The sequence below is a fragment of the Rhinolophus ferrumequinum genome, chromosome 10, assembly GCF_004115265.2.
Source record: "Rhinolophus ferrumequinum isolate MPI-CBG mRhiFer1 chromosome 10, mRhiFer1_v1.p, whole genome shotgun sequence".
Lineage (NCBI taxonomy): Eukaryota > Metazoa > Chordata > Mammalia > Chiroptera > Rhinolophidae > Rhinolophus > Rhinolophus ferrumequinum.
The window spans coordinates 52,575,423-52,596,033 of record NC_046293.1 but is presented as its reverse complement, the minus strand read 5'-3'; the positions used below and the strand labels follow the sequence as shown (position 1 = coordinate 52,596,033).

At 44.4% G+C, this 20,611-nt stretch overlaps 1 protein-coding gene across 2 annotated transcripts in view; it reads left to right on the top strand.

The window, feature by feature from the left end:
• LOC117029217 (keratin, type II cytoskeletal 6A) overlaps positions 1-17,061 on the top strand; it is a 36,285-nt gene extending 19,224 nt beyond the window's left edge. Inside the window, exons 1-9 of one of the 2 annotated variants that reach the window (XM_033118321.1) lie at positions 372-975; positions 1,881-2,095; positions 2,419-2,479; positions 2,634-2,729; positions 2,853-3,017; positions 3,490-3,615; positions 4,171-4,391; positions 4,608-4,642; positions 4,754-5,369. In XM_033118321.1, coding sequence (XP_032974212.1) covers positions 445-975; positions 1,881-2,095; positions 2,419-2,479; positions 2,634-2,729; positions 2,853-3,017; positions 3,490-3,615; positions 4,171-4,391; positions 4,608-4,642; positions 4,754-4,989 — 1,686 coding nt within the window. In that variant the 5' untranslated portion in view covers positions 372-444 and the 3' untranslated portion in view covers positions 4,990-5,369. Of the gene's footprint in view, positions 976-1,880; positions 2,096-2,418; positions 2,480-2,633; positions 2,730-2,852; positions 3,018-3,489; positions 3,616-4,170; positions 4,392-4,607; positions 4,643-4,753; positions 12,542-13,447; positions 13,663-13,982; positions 14,044-14,197; positions 14,294-14,416; positions 14,582-15,040; positions 15,167-15,721; positions 15,943-16,158; positions 16,194-16,304 lie in introns of those variants that run through there. The other variant, XM_033118322.1, reaches the window with a different exon arrangement.
• The last annotated feature ends 3,550 nt before the right edge of the window (positions 17,062-20,611 follow it).

The window sequence follows — 20,611 nt, the reverse complement described above, 5'->3', positions numbered from 1 at the left end:
GTGGTGCTAGTGGAGGAGAAAACCTGTGTGGGAAGGGGACACACAGATGAATGTCTGAGTAAGCAGAAGGAAAAGACAATTATCACAGATCAGTGCCTTGTCTCTTTTGTTTGAGAATATGACTAATTCATGACTTCAGTGAATTTACATCCAGCCTTATTGTGTTGGGATCAAGTCAAGGCTGGAAGGCAGGAGAATTTATCCCTGACTAAAGGAAGCCAAAAATGCAATCTTCATATTTCATACCTTTATAGATACTAGGGGTGATCTCATTGTTTGTAAAGCCCAGCCCTTTCCAATATGCAAGCTCACCTTCCAGGACAGAGCCCAGCCCATTTCACCATATATAAACTGCTGCCGGGCGGCTCATCTCACACATCTGCTCCTTTCAGCCCTACCCTCCAGCCTCTCACGCCTTCTTCAGCCTCCTCATCTTCGGGAACCATGTCTAGCAAATCCATCACAAGGAGCAGCCATCGTGGCTTCAGTGCCAGCTCAGCCAGAATCCCTGGGACCAGCCGCTCTGGCTTCAGCAGCGTCTCCGTGTCCCGCTCCAGGGGCAGTGGTGGCTTCGGTGGAGTGTGTGGAGGGGCTGGCTTTGGCAGCCGGAGCCTCTATAGCCTGGGGGGCTCAAAGAGGATCTCCATCGGAGGGGGCAGCTGTGCCATCGGTGGTGGATATGGCAGCAGAGTTGGAGGTGGCTTTGGCTTTGGAGGAGGAGCCGGGAGTGGATTTGGTTTCGGCGGTGCAACTGGTATGGGCTTTGGGCTCGGTGGTGGAGCTGGCTTCGCTGGTGGCTATGGGGGCTCCGGCTTCCCTGTGTGCCCCCCTGGAGGCATCCAAGAGGTCACGGTCAACCAGAATCTCCTCACTCCTCTGAACCTGCAAATCGACCCCACCATCCAGCGGGTGAGGACTGAAGAACGAGAGCAGATCAAGACCCTCAACAACAAGTTTGCCTCCTTCATCGACAAGGTGAGCGGGCGGGACCGGCCCTCCACTGGGTTCTCCGAATCCCCAAACTGGGGAATAGTGACTGTCCCACTGGGGGGCAGAACAGGGGAGAGGGAGGAAGAGACTCAGACAGGCTCCCAACGGGGATGCAACAGCACAAAAGTTGATGGAAATCAATTAGAACAACAGAATCTTTAAATATCCCTCATTCTGTCTGGGAAGAATTCTCAACTTTTAATAACCATAAAACACAGAGAAATGGGAGGGGCTTAGCCATACCTCCTACAGAATCTAAGACGTTAAAAAGAAAAGTCCAGTGGACATCTAACTGCTCTAGAGCTCTGGGGAGGGGAAAAAAGAAAAGGAAGAAAACAAAATTCTGGGTGGGTTAGAAAAAAAGACTCAGAAACATCTATATGTTCCATAAAAACACTAATCTATTCTAGAAACAGAAAACAACCATTAAATGAGGATGTTCTAGAGGAAACTCATGCACTAAACGGACATTAGATTGGATCTAATTGTTAATTGGTTTAAATTTGATCACTAGATTGTAAACATTTATCGCCCCTTAACTGGCTCCTAACAAAATAAAAACTTTGCTCAATGTATCACGGAATACTATTTTAAAATAGATTTGTGATTGTGCTTGCCAAGAGAAAGAGAAGAAACGTCAAAAGTCACTGATAGACTTCAGAGCATAGAGTCAGAACACCTCAAGGTCCACGGGGGACCTTCTCTGGGATATCTGTGGGTTGCGAAGGAAAATAGTTTGGGGGAGCACGACTGTCAGTCTGAGTTTTTGCACATGCTCTATAGTAACCCAGCATCACCATGTGACCACCCAGGCCTGCTTGTGGACCTGACAACTCACATCTCTTTCTTACTTCCTTCATCTGGCAAACAACCAACTTGTGTTCCTCCAGGTGCGGTTCCTGGAACAGCAGAACAAGGTCCTGGACACCAAGTGGACCCTGCTGCAGGAGCAGGGCACCAAGACCGTGAGGCAGAACCTGGAGCCTTTGTTCGAGCAATACATCAACAACCTCAGGAGACAGCTGGACAGTATTCTCGGCGAGAGAGGCCGCCTGGACTCGGAGCTCAGGGGCATGCAGGACATGGTGGAGGACTTCAAGAGCAAGTGAGTTGAAGGAGAGAAACGAGATCAGTTGCCTATCAGGTGACCGAGTACAGAAGATGTGAGCATCGTTTTGTAGCAAAACATGTCTGTGAAATGACAAATCATAATTGTTGCCTAAAAACAAACACAAAAGAACAAAAGGGTCAGTAGGTGGATGAGGAGAGTAAAGAAACAATTCAGGGGCCACAAAAATCATCTTTTAGACTCACCAGAGGGAAAGCTCAATTTGGATGTATCCGCTATGGAAAGCTTGGATCCCGGGCTGCCTTTTCTGTGTCATCTTCACCGCTGCTCAGTTATGCTTTGTCTCTTTCTCATTCTAGATATGAAGATGAAATCAACAAGCGCACTGCAGCAGAGAATGAATTTGTGACTCTGAAGAAGGTGAGCTGATTAAGAGCAAGGTCACATTTCCTGGCAGATGGCGAGGACTCTGGGTCTTTGCCCACAGCTGAGAGGAGAATAGGTGGGGAGGCTAAAGACGGGCAGGTGGGGAAGGAGGGCTCAGCTGACTCCAAGTTGTTGGCTGATTCCCCAGGACGTGGATGCTGCTTACATGAATAAGGTTGAACTGCAAGCCAGGGTCGATGCTCTCATGGATGAGATCAACTTCACGAGAGCCTTCTATGACGCAGTAAGCATGTCCAGCTCCCTTTTATTTACTGTGATGGGGCCCAGCAAAAGGGGGCAAGGTCTCGGGGTTATGAACTCTGTCAGTGTCGCTGGAGAAGATGATCTGACAATCTCTGTTATGTAGGAGCTGGCTCAGATGCAAACCCACGTCTCAGACACGTCCGTGGTCCTGTCCATGGACAACAACCGTGACCTGGACCTGGACAGCATCATCGCCGAGGTCAAAGCCCAATATGAGGAGATCGCTCAGAGGAGCCGAGCTGAGGCCGAGTCCTGGTACCACAGCAAGGTGAGTGGGCAGCTGCTGAGGGATTCCTCGGCTCACTCCCGGAAGACCAGCAGCAAGTCTGCAGTCTTCACTGGGAAATCGAATTCTAGGGAGCTGGGGTCCTCTCACAGAAGGTGTAGCCTGCACTGACAGAGTAGATATTTACAGAATTTATGTGTGAGTCTAGTAAGCCACAGAAGTGCAGTGCGGGAGAAAAGCTAATATAGAGAAAGACCCAGTGGCATTGCTTAGCTTAACCCTGATGCTGGATCTCAGAAACATAGCGCACAACATAGTGGTTCTGAGGCAAACTAGACAGTCAGTGGTCCCATAACAAGGATGGTCTGAGATCAGTGTGTAGTATCCAAGGGCCTTGTAAAATCTCTTGTGGGGAAGCCATTAGGTTCAAGTTTATTAAATGCCTGATTCAGAAGTGAAATTCACCAGCACGTGAAAGGCCGTACACATCACCTTCTCTCCCTCTGGTCTACAGTATGAGGAGCTTCAGGTCACAGCTGGCAGACACGGGGATGACCTGCGCAACACCAAGCAGGAGATTGCTGAGATCAACCGCATGATCCAGAGGCTGAGATCTGAGATCGACCACGTCAAGAAACAGGTAAGATGAGGACTATGCAGAAGAAAAGCATCGTGTTCTTGCTGGATCACCAGGCTGTCATCAACCATCTTCTGGGAGGTGCCTGGGAACTGAGGTAGCAGCAGGGGGAGGAGAACGTGCAGTACCTACCCTTAGTGAGTTGCCACAGGTAGGAGAGATGATCCCAACATGAGTGTGAGACAAAGGTTGGAACAAAACCAGTATCCCTTGGCCTGAGCTATAAAAATATAGGCAAGAGGCATTGAAAAGAGATTACATAAGCAGAACGATTGACTTGGGAATACAAGAAACAAGTTGGACATGTGCTGTTGTATCTTCCACCAGTCAGCCCCCACATCCTCGTGCAGGAAGGTTAACACAAAGAGGAACAAAGGTTAACACATGGCTCCCAGACTGGATAAGTCTTGCAGAATAGGCGAAGACCTGACAAAAAGAGTCAGATTGCCTTTCCCATGCAATCTGGGCTCTGGAATGCTTCCTCACTGGGAAAGAACCACGGTTAGTCTCCTCTGGAGAACGGGATTCCAAGTTCCTTCTGCCTATCTCCCCATGTAGTGTGCCAGCCTGCAGGCCGCCATCGCTGATGCCGAGCAGCGTGGGGAGCTGGCCCTCAACGACGCCAAGAATAAGCTGGTGGGACTGGAGGACGCCCTGCAGAAGGCCAAGCAGGACATGGCCCGGCTGCTGCGCGAGTACCAGGAGCTCATGAATGTCAAGCTGGCCCTGGACATGGAGATTGCCACCTACAGGAAGCTGCTGGAGGGCGAGGAGTGCAGGTGAGTAACTGACAACCCCTCCGACAATGGGTGCATTTCCATGATGTCCAGCCAATGAGGACACGTTAAGGCCCTCTCGTCGTGGCCATGATTCTTCCTCTCAGAGAACCATTTAAAAGGCACTTTCCCACCAACTAGCCCCACAGGGAGGCTTCCCACACTGGTCCCATAGTGGCTCTCTGAGATCTCATGGTCCCTGTGTTTCCTTCCTCCTAGGCTGAGTGGGGAAGGCGTTGGACCAGTTAACATCTGTAAGTATCTTTGCTTACCTCCCTCCCTTGCCCTTGCGCTCTTCTGACTGGTGTCAGGCTCGGCGAATGAGCTCACCCGGTCTGAGTGTCTTTGTTCTCCTCCCCCCACAGCTGTGGTGCAGTCCACCGTCTCCAGTGGCTATGGCGGCGCCGGCAGTGTCGGCGGTGGCTTAAGCCTGGGCGGAGGCAGCGGCTACTCCTATGGCAGTGGTCACGGCCTTGGAGCTGGCTTCAGTTCCGGCAGTGGCAGAGGTTTTGGGGGTGGCCTCAGCTCTGCTGGGGGCAGCACCTCCACCATCAAATACAGCACCACCTCAGCCTCCAGCAGGAAGAGCTACAAGCACTGAAGTCCTCCTGTTATCGGCTCTCAGTTCCACATTGTCTCAAGCCCTCTGTTTAGCTGCATGGTCTATCTTCAGGTTGCTGCTTTGTTCCTGCTTTCCACTTCTCTTAGTCCTTGAGTTAGAACTGAAGTTGCTCAGTACCTTCATTTCTCCTCTTACCTATACCTTCTCCACCTGAGTTGCCATTGCTCACCATCAGAAGGTCACTATTTGGGTTCTACTGCAGAAAAGGGCAACTTCCCCTTGGTTTCCACTGGCCCAGGGATTTCCCATCTTCCAAGTGTGGGTTCCTCTCTTGCAGTAATCACGAAACACAAGTGTATCCCTACTGTGTTTCCTCTGTTCTTTGCTCATTTATAATTTCTAAATAAAGCAGATTTATAATATAATGCATGGTTTCCTATTGCCTTGCTTTGTCATCCGTGGTTTTGGAGCTTTTTTATCTGACAAATTTCTTTTCATGAATAAAGGAGACTCCCAGTTCCCATGTGCTTCACTCGCTCCTTTAGAGAACTTCAATAAACAGAAGTTTGGCACTTTCATGATCAAGGTTCATCCCAGATCAGATTCCATCTAAATGTTTGGCTTGTGGAGTGGTAGGGATCTGGTCCACCGTCATTATTAAGTCTGTTTTCCTGGCCATATCAAGCACTTGCAGCTCAGTCTCTCTGAATTGTTGTCTAAGACGCCACCTTTTCCTGCCCCAGTGGTCACCCATAATATCCAGAGAAAGACCTTACTGTCCAATTAGAGTAGAAGAACATTGACAAGAAAATAAGATATTTGATTTATGTACAATTGCCTCCAGGACTAAGAAACTTGCTTGACAACATATATCAAGACCAATTAAAATGTGCACACGCCTCTCTTGAATAACTGTGATGCACACCTGAAACTAATACAATATTGTATGTTAGCTATATTTTAATGAAAATCTTAAAAATAAAATAAAATGTCCACACTCCTGAACTATAATTACACTTCTAGAGATGTATCCTATGGAAATAGTTCAAATGCAAAAAATTGTATACCATGGATGTGAATCCTAACAATCGTCTCAACGTGATAATTTTGGAAACACTAGAGCTGGTCAAATTAAGGAGCCAAAACTCAGGCACAAAACTCAGATGACAATTTCTTGAAGTGTAAAGGCAAAATAAGAATGGAAATTCCCACCTTCTTACATCAGAAGCCTGTCACAGAGGCTCAAAGGAGTCGAATCCTTGTTGCTCCAAAGAGATGGTCCCACATCCTCTCAGGTGTGCCTTGGCCTGTTTTGACTTCTATGAAAGGGAAATGGAAAACTCAGATACAGTTCAACAGTGGCCTGTCAACTTTTGCATCCTGAGGGCCAGTCATTGTTTCCATTCTGTTTTCTCTATGTCCCTAATTTCCAGGTTCTCACATCACAAGGGAAATTTTCTTGGATGGGCTTATTTATACAGGGTGTTTCTGGAAGCTACTGTATCAATATCTTGTTGTGTTCACCTCTAACCATCCCTCCAGCAACGTGGGCAGCCTCTCACTTTGGCATCTCTTCACTTTCTGCCCAGAATTTCCCCAACAGCAGAGGTGTGATGACAGGCTTCCGAAGTCTAAGCTTTCTCATCACTCTTTCTATTATATACCCATGAGGAATAATGGAAGGTAAAATAACTGACAAGGAAAATTATCTAGCATATAGAAATACACAAAAGAAGGCTTAAAAACAGTATATATAGATATATATATATCGATATATAAACACACATATATATACATATACAGATTTATACATAGACAGACACACATACACACGGGATGACAATTAAGTTTGCGAACTTGTTACAACTATGTTATTAACCTTTTTTGATATCAGAGGGATTATTTATCATGAATTTGTACCAATTCAACAAACACTTAACCAAGTTTACTAGTTGGAAATGCTAAAAAGGCTGCATGAAATAGTTAGATGACCTGAACTTTTCGCCAACAATTCATGGCTCTTGCATCACGACAATGCACCAACTCACACGGCACTGTCTGTGAGGGAGTTTTTAGCCAGTAAACAAATAACTGTATTGGAACACCCTCCCTACTCACCTGATCTGGCCCCCAATGACTTCTTTCTTTACCCGAAGATAAAGGAAATGTTGAAAGGAAGACATTTTGATGACATTCAGGACATCAAGGGTAATATGATGACAGCTCTGATGGCCATTCCAGAAAGAGTTCCAAAATTGCTTTGAAGGGTGGACTAGGCGCTGGCATCGGTGCATAGCTTCCCAAGGGGAGCACTTTAAAGGTGACTGTAGTGATATTCAGCAGTGAGGTATGTAGCACTTTTTCTAGGATGAGTTCGTGAACTTAATTGTCAGACATGCGTATAGTCTGGGGTTCAAAAATTAAGTAAATAACGACAGATGGTTGGATCAAGTGTATCATGTTGGTGTGTGAGGTTACAGACAAAGGAGAAGGCTAAAATGATCCTTATGGCAAAGAATTAGAGTTGTAGACATCAGCATGAATTTATGTTTAGTTTAATGCAGATACTGATGGTTACATATGGTAACTTTTATGGATATGTGCATATACAGGGACTAGAGTATACACGTTTGTTTTTTGCTCTATCACTTAATGGTGCCTAGAAACAATGACACCCCAATAACAATGAGCACATCTGGCACCCAGATCTTGGTTTCTAAAACAATTACCCAATATTCCTTAGTGTGATGGTTAATTTTATGTGTAATCTTGACTGGGCTACAAGGAACCGGATATTTGGTCAAAAGGTATTCTGGGTGTTTCTGTGAGGACGTATTTAGATGAGGTTAACATTTAATTGGAAGACTGAGTAGATTGTCCACCATAATGTAAGTTGGCCTCATCCAATCAGTTGAAAGAGTAAATGGAACAAAAGACCGACCCTCCACTCAGTAAGAATTTTCTTTCCTACTGGGACGAAGGGACTTCCTAGGTCTGCAACAACCTGCCAGCATTTGGACTTGAACTGGGACATCAGTTCTGCAGATATTGGAGCTGCCAACCTCCAAAATCACATAAGCCAATTTCTTATAATAAATTTCTCTCTCTCTTTCTCTCTCTCTCTCTCGCCATATATATATATATATATATACATATATGTGTGTATATATATATATATATACATATATATATATATATATATATATATGTATATAAAAATATGGAGAACCCAGGCTAACACCATTAGGAATAAAGTCTCCCTTATTAAAAATGAAGGAGAAATGATTGATGCTAGGAATGGGATGGTAAAAAAAACCCACTGAAAGAGCCCTCAATAGCCAAATCGGAACAATTTAAGCCATAAATAAATAAATAAATAAATAAATAAATAAATAAATAAATAAAATTAGATTGTAATCCAAAGTATAAATATTCATGGCCCATACTGATCTGAATAAATGATTGAATAATAATAAGGGATGATAGACAACTATCATCCAGTAGAACTCCAAATTATTTATATAGGTACTCCCGCCTCAAGGAGGTAGAGAATAACTCTGCCCCCTAAGTGTGGGCTGTGCATACTTACTTCCTTCAAAAGAGTACCGTATGGAAAGGGGTTAAAAAGTAACTTTACAGTAGAGAAATCTAATAAACATTCCCTAGCCAGGTGATCAAGGTTAACATCAATAATGATGTCACATTGATAATATGTACCCGTGATATGATGTGATGAGAATGGCACATTACCTCTGTGTCTTTCTAATATTTGTGGTCTCCATCATTACAGAGTCAACAAACCTGACTTTGTCGGACTACAGACCGATTGAAGTTAAGGCGTACTTGTTACTGACTACATTTTTCAATCTAACTGCACAACAGTTATTATAGCTATTAGAACCAAAGGTCATTTATTAATGACATCTAATACTCATTTATATTCAAATTTAGATTAAAAGTCACTATTACTTAGACATGCATGGAAATATTTACAAATGAAATGACTTGAAGTCTGATTTCCTTTAGGATACTTTAATGAAAAAAAATAGAGGATTCAGATATAAAAATTAGATGAAACAATGAGAAAATATTGATAATTGTTTAATCTGGGTAATTGGTACACGATGGTTTATATACTATTCTCTTTAGTGTATCAGTTTGAAATTTTCAATGATACAAATTTTGTTTATGAAATAAAGTAGGTTGTTACACTGAGAAGAGCGCAAATATATTCTAGAATTAAATTTCGTGTCGGTAAATTATGTGTCCTGTAGAAAAATTCCAGGTGACTCACAACATGATTCTAGAGAAGGGAGAGTCCCTAAAAACAATGAATCTGCATTGAATAAAATTGTTTCCATGAAGTATGAGAGAGGAAAAATATTTCTAACCTAAGTTATTAGCGTACTACTATAATTAATATGATATCTTAAATATAAATACGTGAATGGGAGACTTCTGAATATAACACAGTAAAAGAAAGGGAGGCATTTCCTCCTTTTCAGAAATTACCTAAAAACAAGAACAGTAAACATAAAGGTAAACTCTACCCTCAACCACCAAAAGGAAAAGATTTTAAAATCTCTGAATCCAAAAAAAGAAAGGAAGAATATCCTCACAGAAATAGAGAAATACACACACAATTGTTAGGAAAACTCAAAGACAAGATGCCCACAGCTGCAGATCTCAGGAAAAACCAGTGACAAACACTCTCACAAAGAAATAAACCAAAGCCAAGCAACAAGGTAACCACAAAGGAACACCAAACAAAGCTAATGCTGAGACTTTCCTACTTGCCAGGCACTGTTGACTCATGTAACTCCTACTAAGTCAACTAAAGGACACCTCCTCGTGTGCAAATCCAGGGAGCCCTTGTTTGCTACAATCAGAACTGGATGTGTGGGCTGGAGGCGGGACCCCATATATCATGAAGTTGCAAGAAACTGCAAAGGTAGTGTTGAATAAAAAATCAGAGACAAGGCCTACTGGCAGCATTTTGTTGGTGAAGCAAAGAAAGACTGAAGTGTGAGCCACTCTGCAGCGATCCCTTTTGGTTTGGCTGAATTAAAGATTAAAATAATTATTCACACAGCCCTTTATCATAATGAGAAATTCCTGTTAGCCTGGATATGGTCCTGGCCCTTCCTCCCAGAATTCTTTTTGTAAATGGCAGGTCCAGAAGGAGCTCACCTCATTCAAAGATGAGCAATAGTCAGAAAGGAACCGTTCTTGGACCAACAAAAGATACTTTACATTGAAAAACAAAACAAACTGCAGGGAGTAGGATAAACAAAAGGCATATTAAAAAAACACTTAGCAGAAAAAAAGTCACAATAAAATATTACCAGAGAATTAAATGAAATAAACACCATGATAGAATCAGAGAACAAAGGAGCAATATAGTGAGACAATCAAAGGTTAAAACATTTGCTTAGAGAGCTCAGAAAAGGAGCAGAGGGGTGGAAAATGCCACAAGAGAAATGAAGGCCAAACTGAAAGCAGCACAAAGAGGAAAGGACATTGCTGAATGTACAATAGTAACACACAAGTGAAGGTGAAGAAAGGCAAGCAGTTATGAAGTAGGAATCATAGAGTATTAAAAGAGAATCGAGAGAAAGCATAGATGTGGGAAATAACGCAGATACAACACAAGCATAATTGGAAAAGAGAATATATGTAATATATATGTGTATATGTATATATATGCAAATATGTTATATAAACACACACACACACACACACACACACATTACACATCACACATGCCCCAGGAAAAGCACAGAAACCTATCCAAGTGGTTACTACAAGATTACACAAGGAACTGGGAACACAGCTTGCCTCCAAATACAGCAATTAGGTGACTAGGCAATGGCCTTGAGCATGTATTTTGTCTCTTAAACATGTACTATTTATTTAATTTTTAAATATATAAATGTGTAAGGAAACATATACAATATCTATATCTAGAAAGTTTAAATGCATAGCTTATTAAACTTCTAGTTTTAAATATCAGTTTACAGGACATATAAAGGACATAGTAGCATGTTAAATGAGAGTCTTGAATATGCAATTAGAAATATCCAAAGAATGAAAAACAATGCAGAGCAAATAACCTGGTTTCTTTAATAGATAAAAATCAAGGGAAAAAAAGAAGGGGGATTTAATGATTTAAAAGACATGTCACCAAAATACAACATGTGTGGAGCTTATTTGGATCCTGATGTGGAAAAGCAAGCTATAAAAAATAAATTACACACGTAGGTTTCTTTGAAAATTGAATTTGTTCATATTAATAAATATATAATATTTAACATATCAAAATGGTATTTTGGTTATTTTTTTGTTTGTCATTTAGACATAAATATAGAATTATATAACAAAAAAATGATATGATCTCTGGAATTTGCTATCAAATAATTTAGAGTTGGGAGAGAATTGGGTGGGAGTATGGAAGAAATGAGTCCAGCCATAATAGAATAATTTTTATAAAGCAGGGTGATAAGTACATAGAGGCCCATCATGTTATTGTACTTATCCACCTGTGGGAAATTTCACATGAAAGGAAAGAAATTCATTTATATCTTTTGTAATAAAAATAAGAATGGGAATTTTTCTATTAGGCATATTGAACAGATTATTTGGATCTGCAATCTCCGCTGGGTAAAATAGCAGGTTGGAGAGGAGAGCTCTCGGTACATTGTAACACACAAGCATAAAATGCAGAACCTTTGAGACAATGACGAACTCCTAGCACAGTGAATAGAGAATAGTCTTATTGTACTGAGATCAAGTCAAAGCTGGAAGGCAAGAAAATTTTCCCTGAGTAAAGGAAGCCAAAGTGCAATCTTCATATTTCATAACTTTTTTAATAATCCAGATGTGATCTCACTGTTTGTAAAGCCCAGCCCTTCCCAATATGCAAGCTCACCTTCCAGGACAGAGCCCAGCCCATTTCACCATATATAAACTGCTGCCGGGCGGCTCATCTCACACATCTGCTCCTTTCAGCCCTACCCTCCAGCCTCTCACGCCTTCTTCAGCCTCCTCATCTTCGGGAACCATGTCTAGCAAATCCATCACGAGGAGCAGCCATCGTGGCTTCAGTGCCAGCTCAGCCAGAGTCCCCAGGACCGGCCGCTCTGGCTTCAGCAGCGTCTCCGTGTCCCGCTCCAGGGGCAGTGGTGGCTTTGGTGGAGTGTGTGGAGGGGCTGGCTTTGGCAGCCGGAGCCTCTATAGCCTGGGGGGCTCAAAGAGGATCTCCATCGGAGGGGGCAGCTGTGCCATCGGTGGTGGATATGGCAGCAGAGTTGGAGGTGGCTTTGGCTTTGGAGGAGGAGCCGGGAGTGGATTTGGTTTTGGCGGTGCAACTGGTATGGGCTTTGGGCTCGGTGGTGGAGCTGGCTTCGCTGGTGGCTATGGGGGCTCCGGCTTCCCTGTGTGCCCCCCTGGAGGCATCCAAGAGGTCACGGTCAACCAGAATCTCCTCACTCCTCTGAACCTGCAAATCGACCCCACCATCCAGCGGGTGAGGACTGAAGAGCGAGAGCAGATCAAGACCCTCAACAACAAGTTTGCCTCCTTCATCGACAAGGTGAGCGGGCGGGACCGGCCCTCCACTGGGTTCTCCGAATCCCCAAACTGGGGAATAGTGACTGTCCCACTGGGGGGCAGAACAGGGGAGAGGGAGGAAGAGACTCAGACAGGCTCCCAACGGGGATGCAACAGCACAAAAGTTGATGGAAATCAATTAGAACAACAGAATCTTTAAATATCCCTCATTCTGTCTGGGAAGAATTCTCAGCTTTTAATAACCATAAAACACTGAGAAATGGGAGGGGCTTAGCCATACCTCCTACAGAATCTAAGAGGTTAAAAGGAAAAGTCCAGTGGACATCTAACTGCTCTAGAGCTCTGGAGAGGGGAAAAAAGAAAAGGAAGAAAACAAAATTCTGGGTGGGTTAGAAAAAAAGACTCAGAGACATCTATATGTTCCATAAAAACACTAATCTATTCTAGAAACAGAAAACAACCATTAAATGAGGATGTTCTAGAGGAAACTCATGCACTAAACGGGACATTAGATTGGATCTAATTGTTAATTGGTTTAAATTTGATCATTAGATTGTAAACATTTATCGCCCCTTAACTGGCTCCTAACAAAATAAAAACTTTGCACAATGTATCAGGCAATACTATTTTAAAATAGATTTGTGATTGTGCTTGCCAAGAGAAAGAGAAGAAACGTCAAAAGTCACTGATAGACTTCAGAGCATAGAGTCAGATCACCTCAAGGTCCACGGGGGACCTTCTCTGGGATATCTGTGGGTTGCGAAGGAAAACAGTTTGGGGGAGCACGACTGTCAGTCTGCGTTTTTGCACATGCTCTGTAGTAACCCAGCATCACCACGTGACCACCCAGGCCTGCTTGCGGACCTGACAACTCACATCTCTTTCTTACTTCCTTCATCTGGCAAACAACCAACTTGTGTTCCTCCAGGTGAGGTTCCTGGAACAGCAGAACAAGGTCCTGGACACCAAGTGGACCCTGCTGCAGGAGCAGGGCACCAAGACCGTGAGGCAGAACCTGGAGCCTTTGTTCGAGCAATACATCAACAACCTCAGGAGACAGCTGGACAGTATTCTCGGCGAGAGAGGCCGCCTGGACTCGGAGCTCAGGGGCATGCAGGACATGGTGGAGGACTTCAAGAACAAGTGAGTTCAAGGAGAGAAACGAGATCAGTTGCCTATCAGGTGACCGAGTACAGATGTGAGCATCGTTTTGTAGCAAAACATGTCTGTGAAATGACAAATCATAATTGTTGCCTAAAAACAAACACAAAAGAAACAAAGGGTCAGTAGGTGGATGGGGAGAGTAAAGAAACAATTCAGGGGCCACAAAAATCATCTTTTAGACTCACCAGAGGGAAAGCTCAATTTGGATGTATCCGCTATGGAAAGCTTGGATCCCGGGCTGCCTTTTCTGTGTCATCTTCACCGCTGCTCAGTTATGCTTTGTCTCTTTCTCATTCTAGATATGAAGATGAAATCAACAAGCGCAATGCAGCAGAGAATGAATTTGTGACTCTGAAGAAGGTGAGCTGATTAAGAGCAGGGTCATATTTCCTGGCAGATGGAGAGGACTCTGGGTCTTTGCCCACAGCTGAGAGGAGAATAGGTGGGGAGGCTAAAGACGGGCAGGTGGGGAAGGAGGGCTCAGCTGACTCCAAGTTGTTGGCTGATTCCCCAGGACGTGGATGCTGCTTACATGAATAAGGTTGAACTGCAAGCCAGGGTCGATGCTCTCATGGATGAGATCAACTTCACGAGAGCCTTCTATGACGCAGTAAGCATGTCCAGCTCCCTTTTGTTTACTGTGATGGGGCCCAGCAAAAGGGGGCAAGGTCTCGGGGTTATGAACTCTGTCAGTGTCGCTGGAGAAGATGATCTGACAATCTCTGTTATGTAGGAGCTGGCTCAGATGCAAACCCACGTCTCAGACACGTCCGTGGTCCTGTCCATGGACAACAACCGCAACCTGGACTTGGACAGCATCATCGCTGAGGTCAAAGCCCAATATGAGGAGATCGCTCAGAGGAGCCGAGCTGAGGCCGAGTCCTGGTACCACAGCAAGGTGAGAGGGCAGCTGCTGAGGGATTCCTCGGCTCACTCCCGGAAGACCAGCAAGTCTTCAGGAAATCGAATTCTAGGGAGCTGGGGTCCTCTCACAGAAGGTGTAGCCTGCACTGACAGAGTAGATATTTATAGAATTTATGTGTGAGTCTAGTAAGCCACAGAAGTGCAGTGCGGGAGGAAAGCTAATATAGAGAAGGACCCATGAGCGGTGCTTAGCTTAACCCTGATGCTGGATCTCAGAAACATAGCGCACAACATGGTGGTTCTGAAGCAAACTAGACAGTCAGTGGTCCCATAACAAGGATGGTCTGAGATCAGTGTGTAGTATCCAAGGGCCTTGTAAAATCTCTTGTGGGGAAGCCATTAGGTTCAAGTTTATTAAATGCCTGATTCAGAAGTGAAATTCACCAGCACGTGAAAGGCCGTACACATCACCTTCTCTCCCTCTGGTCTACAGTATGAGGAGCTTCAGGTCACAGCCGGCAGACACGGGGATGACCTGCGCAACACCAAGCAGGAGATTGCTGAGATCAACCGCATGATCCAGAGGCTGAGATCTGAGATCGACCACGTCAAGAAACAGGTAAGATGGGGACTATGCAGAAGAAAAGCATCGTGTTCTTGCTGGATCACCAGGCTGTCATCAACCATCTTCTGGGAGGTGCCTGGGAACTGAGGTAGCAGCAGGGAGAGGAGAACGTGCAGTACCTACCCTTAGTGAGTTGCCACAGGTAGGAGAGATGATCCCAACATGAGTGTGAGACAAAGGTTGGAACAAAACCAGTATCCCTTGGCCCGAGCTCTAAAAATATAGGCAAGAGGCATTGAAAAGAGATTACATAAGGAGAACGATTGACTTGGGAATACAAGAAACAAGTTGGACGTGTGCTGTTGTATCTTCCACCAGTCAGCCCCCACATCCTCGTGCAGGAAGGTTAACACAAAGAGGAACAAAGGTTAACACATGGCTCCCAGACTGGATAAGTCTTGCAGAATAGGCGAAGACCTGACAAAAAGAGTCAGAATGCCTTTCCCATGCAATCTGGGCTCTGGAACGCTTCCTCACTGGGAAAGAACCACGGTTAGTCTCCTCTGGAGGACGGGATTCCAAGTTCCTTCTGCCTATCTCCCCGTCTAGTGTGCCAGCCTGCAGGCCGCCATCGCTGATGCCGAGCAGCGTGGGGAGCTGGCCCTCAACGACGCCAAGAATAAGCTGGTGGGACTGGAGGACGCCCTGCAGAAGGCCAAGCAGGACATGGCCCGGCTGCTGCGCGAGTACCAGGAGCTCATGAATGTCAAGCTGGCCCTGGACATGGAGATCGCCACCTACAGGAAGCTGCTGGAGGGCGAGGAGTGCAGGTGAGTAACTGACAACCCCTCCGACAATGGGTGCATTTCCATGATGTCCAGCCAATGAGGACACGTTAAGGCCCTCTCGTCGTGGCCATGATTCTTCCTCTCAGAGAACCATTTAAAAGGCACTTTCCCACCAACTAGCCCCACAGGGAGGCTTCCCACACTGGTCCCATAGTGGCTCTCTGAGATCTCATGGTCCCTGTGTTTCCTTCCTCCTAGGCTGAGTGGGGAAGGCGTTGGACCAGTTAACATCTGTAAGTATCTTTGCTTACCTCCCTCCCTTGCCCTTGCGCTCTTCTGACTGGTGTCAGGCTCGGCGAATGAGCTCACCCGGTCTGAGTGTCTTTGTTCTCCTCCCCCCACAGCTGTGGTGCAGTCCACCGTCTCCAGTGGCTATGGCGGCGCCGGCAGTGTCGGCGGTGGCTTAAGCCTGGGCGGAGGCAGCGGCTACTCCTATGGCAGTGGTCACGGCCTTGGAGCTGGCTTCAGTTCTGGCAGTGGCAGAGGTTTTGGGGGTGGCCTCAGCTCTGCTGGGGGCAGCACCTCCACCATCAAATACAGCACCACCTCAGCCTCCAGCAGGAAGAGCTACAAGCACTGAAGTCCTCTGTGGGCTCCTGATCCCACATTGTTTCAGGGCCCCTATCCAGCTCCATTGCCCTCTCCTCTGGTTGCTTCTTCTTTCTTGCCTCCAATTTCTCTTGGCCCCTGAATTTAGCTGAGGTCCCCTAGTCTTACTTCCTGTTGATACCTGCTAGATCTTATCTTCCTTAGTCACCGTTGGGAAGTCAACCAGCAGGATCACGAAGACATGTAGACATCCTTTTGATGTTCCCATCTCATTAGTTATATCAGTCTGCCATAATTTGGGGAAGAAAATGGCCTATGCTCCTCTGGAAAATGAATCTCGATCTGGATCATGCTACACAATGGGGCCTCTTCCCTTTGATGTGTAAGGGTGCCGCCCATTATACCTCCACTCCAGAGTTCCCCACAGGCTAAATAAGTTATCTTTTCATCAAGTGTCCCTAAATGGCATTGACACAATGCTCTCATGTACAGAGTTTTATTCCTGCAATGTCTCTCTCTGCTCTCTTGGCTCTCTTTTGTTGTGTTCAATAAAGCAGACTTAATACAAAGATTCTGTGTTTAATTGTATTGCTGATCATGTATTGGTTCTGGAACTTTCTCATCCTGCACAATGATCCTCATCTTTGGAGAACCATCTCTCAGCCCCACTGACAACTTACCCTGCTTCATACCCAATTCTGTCAGTCAACATTACATGATACCTAGTAATTCCATGGCTGGATGACCAACAACAACTATTTAGCTCTCTGCCACTCAAGGCTCTTTTTCAAAATGAAGTCTTTTAAAAAAGCATTAAAGAAAGGGAAATCAGGATCCTGGAAGCTGGATCAGCATAATCTCATAACTGAGGGGTTGTGCTTTTCCAGATCAATCATTTGGTGGATTGGTCCTCACCCTGACCCCTGAGACTCCCCAGAGACACCGCATCCAACCCCACCGTCCATCAGGGAAACATGGAACTGATTCATCAGAGCAGAGACCAGTTGGTAGGAAGGCAAAATGCTTGATTCCTCTCTATGACAATAAAAAGTTGCCACAAAGTTTTTGCTTTGATATAACATCTGAGGTGTATCACTCAAACCAATTGGTACAGAAAAGAAATATCCCCAGATTGTGGTGGATGAATTAATAAAGCCACACAGTGCTAAGTGAGTTGTAATACATTTCCTTTGCGCCCAAAGATACTTGGGTTCCATTGAAGAACTTCTTTTTTTAAAAAAAATGTTCATTAAAATTAACAAAACTATACACCTAGTTTTATTATTTTACAGTTTGACTCTCTGTAAATTATATCACCGTAACTTTGAGGTAAAATGAAGCTGTCAAAAAAAGTCAATAAAATAAATTAATAAAATCTCCAAACAGTGTTGGTTAGAGACTTTGTTCTGAAGTGCTGTTGGCAAAAAAATGAGATTGAAAGATGAACTATGTTGACAGATGACAGCCAGATTAGCATAGAGATGGTTCTGGCTGGGAAATTCTCTTTTTGTGATAGAATACCCAAAAATCATTTTCAGTGTAAATTTACATACAAATTTTGACAAGCAAAAATAGATGTTGGGGTTCATTAAAACATTTCCAGCTATCAGTGTCAGGGTTATAATTTTGACTTTCACACAGAAATGGACTCTCTATCTTTTAGGCCATGTTTATAAAAGCTTATTCTAGAATCTGAGTAATAAGACATTCTGTACCTGGTCTTATCTATATGCAAAAGAATAAAAAGCAAGGAAAACTTCCACAAGAACAGCAATAACCACTCAGTTACAATAATATTTTGATATTTTAAAGCCACGGCAGAGACTCTCTGCCCGGCTCACAAATCAAGTTGCGGTCTCACCTTATTCCATGGTTGTCTGCAGGTGGGCAAAGGTCTTGCTGTTGAGCAGGTCACTAGGCAGAAGCTTTGGAGCTGGGGAAGACTTTTGAGAATTAGTCACCTCCCCACCTTTCTATTATATAGCTGTGGAGTTTGAGGTCAAGGTCACGGTGAAAACAGAGCTTAGGAACTGCCATGCTGTATAAAACCCCCAAACGCTGATAGGGAAACTTGCAATGAGCCAGGCTAAGATTCTGGTTCTCCCACCTTATGTGAGAAGCTCCATGACGGCAGGTTACCTACAGGCCTCCCTCACCACCCCTAAGTGAGGGCCAGGTGAGTACCCAGTTCTGTAGAGGCCAACTTGCCAGGAGGCTTGATACTCAGAGCAAGCATTACTATCTCAGGCACCTATGAATAGGCCACCCAGACGAAATAGAGAACGCCGAGTAAATTTGAATTCTACATAAACAGTTTTAAAAGTTTAGATTAAGCATGCCTAAATATTGCATGGAATATACTTATACTACACAATTATTTGTTATCTATCTGAAATTCACATTGAACTGCACGTCTTGTATTTATTTGCATTTGCTAAATCTGGCCCTGTCAATGAAATAGATCCGTCTTCATACTGAACTACAGACGAGGGCGCCGGTGGTTGGGGTGCTGCTCAGAATCTCTATTGTAAAGGGGCAGACGATAGGTGAGGGCCAACCTTCAGACCCTCTCCTCCAAAGCATCCCTGCTCTGTTATCCCAGGCCGCAGCTCCAGGCTATCGATACCCAGCTGCCCCTCTGTAAATCAACTCAAACAGCTTTGGGCTCCCTTGGGGTTTCTCATAGTTTTGTGGTCATCAGTGACAGTTCCTACTATCCATGACTTCCATGTGTTTCTATAATTTCTCAGGACTGATCCTGGGAGAGGGATTAGCTGGACCAGCTGGTTTCCCATCTTAGCCGGAACTTGAGCCATGGATTTTTTTTAAGGACATTGTCTCTATTCGTTATGTTTGTGATTTATTACACGATGTTAACATGAGATAAGGGTGAAAGAAATAAATCAAAATATTAATAGTAATTGATTGTAAGGAGTGGGAATTTGGGTAATTGCTATTTTCCTTTTTGTTCTTTCCTGCTACATAAACATCCTCATTCCCTCCCCCCGTCCCACCCCCGCCATTGAAATACCATTTTTACTTCATGCTGAATTCATACATTTTCTCTTCTGTTCCATTGATCTCTTTGTGTGATCACACCATCGAAGTACTAAAGCTTTCTGTTCTATGTTGTTTTCTGATATAGCCAATTCCTACTCATTGTTTGTTTTCAGGTTATTCTTGTGCATTTTGTTTTGCTGTTATTGTTGCTATTAGGGGTATCTGGGTATCTTAGAGTTTTTGCATTGTGAATTAGGACCCTTTCCTTTCTATCATATTTTCTAATTACTGAAAGATAGTGCATAAGAATTATTGATTTCTGTATCCACCCACCTTGCTAAACTTTATCCCAGTTATAATGATTAAGTGATGAGTAAGAGGCAGAGCCAGGATCCATGGACTGACCCTAATCCTTGCAAAATCTGTGTTCTTCCCCTGTGATTAGAGAGGTACTGTCTCACCCAGACACTTGCTCCATCAGTTCCACCTCTGGCCTTAGGAAGAGGTGCAGGGGAGGACACGGAGGGATTGACCTGGGCTTCCCCCACCTCTCCAGCCCTTCCTTGCTTCGCTTGCCCTCTGGTGGAGATGCCACTCCCCTAGGGTGCAAAGAGCAGACACAGAAGTGAAATCTTCCCTTAAATGGGGCATCTGCAGGATAATGACATCAGCTGGTGATGTATTCACACACTGAGGGCAAACACCAAGCAATGTTGCCTTGAGCTTGAGAAGGCCACACGGGCAGAAGAGGAATGACTGCTTTTGCCCATGCTGGCACAGCTTACCCCTGTCTCCTCCTCCACCTCTGGCCTCAGTTCAAGCTTTATTTTGTCTTTCGTCTTCCTGAGAGCCCTATTAGTCTTTGAAGTCTTATTTCCCTCCTCTGACTTCTCATTTATTCCTCAGCGATGAGTGGAATGTGACTGTCTTTAGCCTGTGTTACCCTCCTCTCAAAAATTGTCTTCCAAGCCTCATTTACTTATCTATGTCCCATGTCACTCAGCAACCCAGCAAAGTCACTTGGAAATATTGTGTAAGATTACCTGTGGCATAGCTGGGTTCTGGACACAGCAGGTAACTTAAAAGAAGATAGGTACATTAT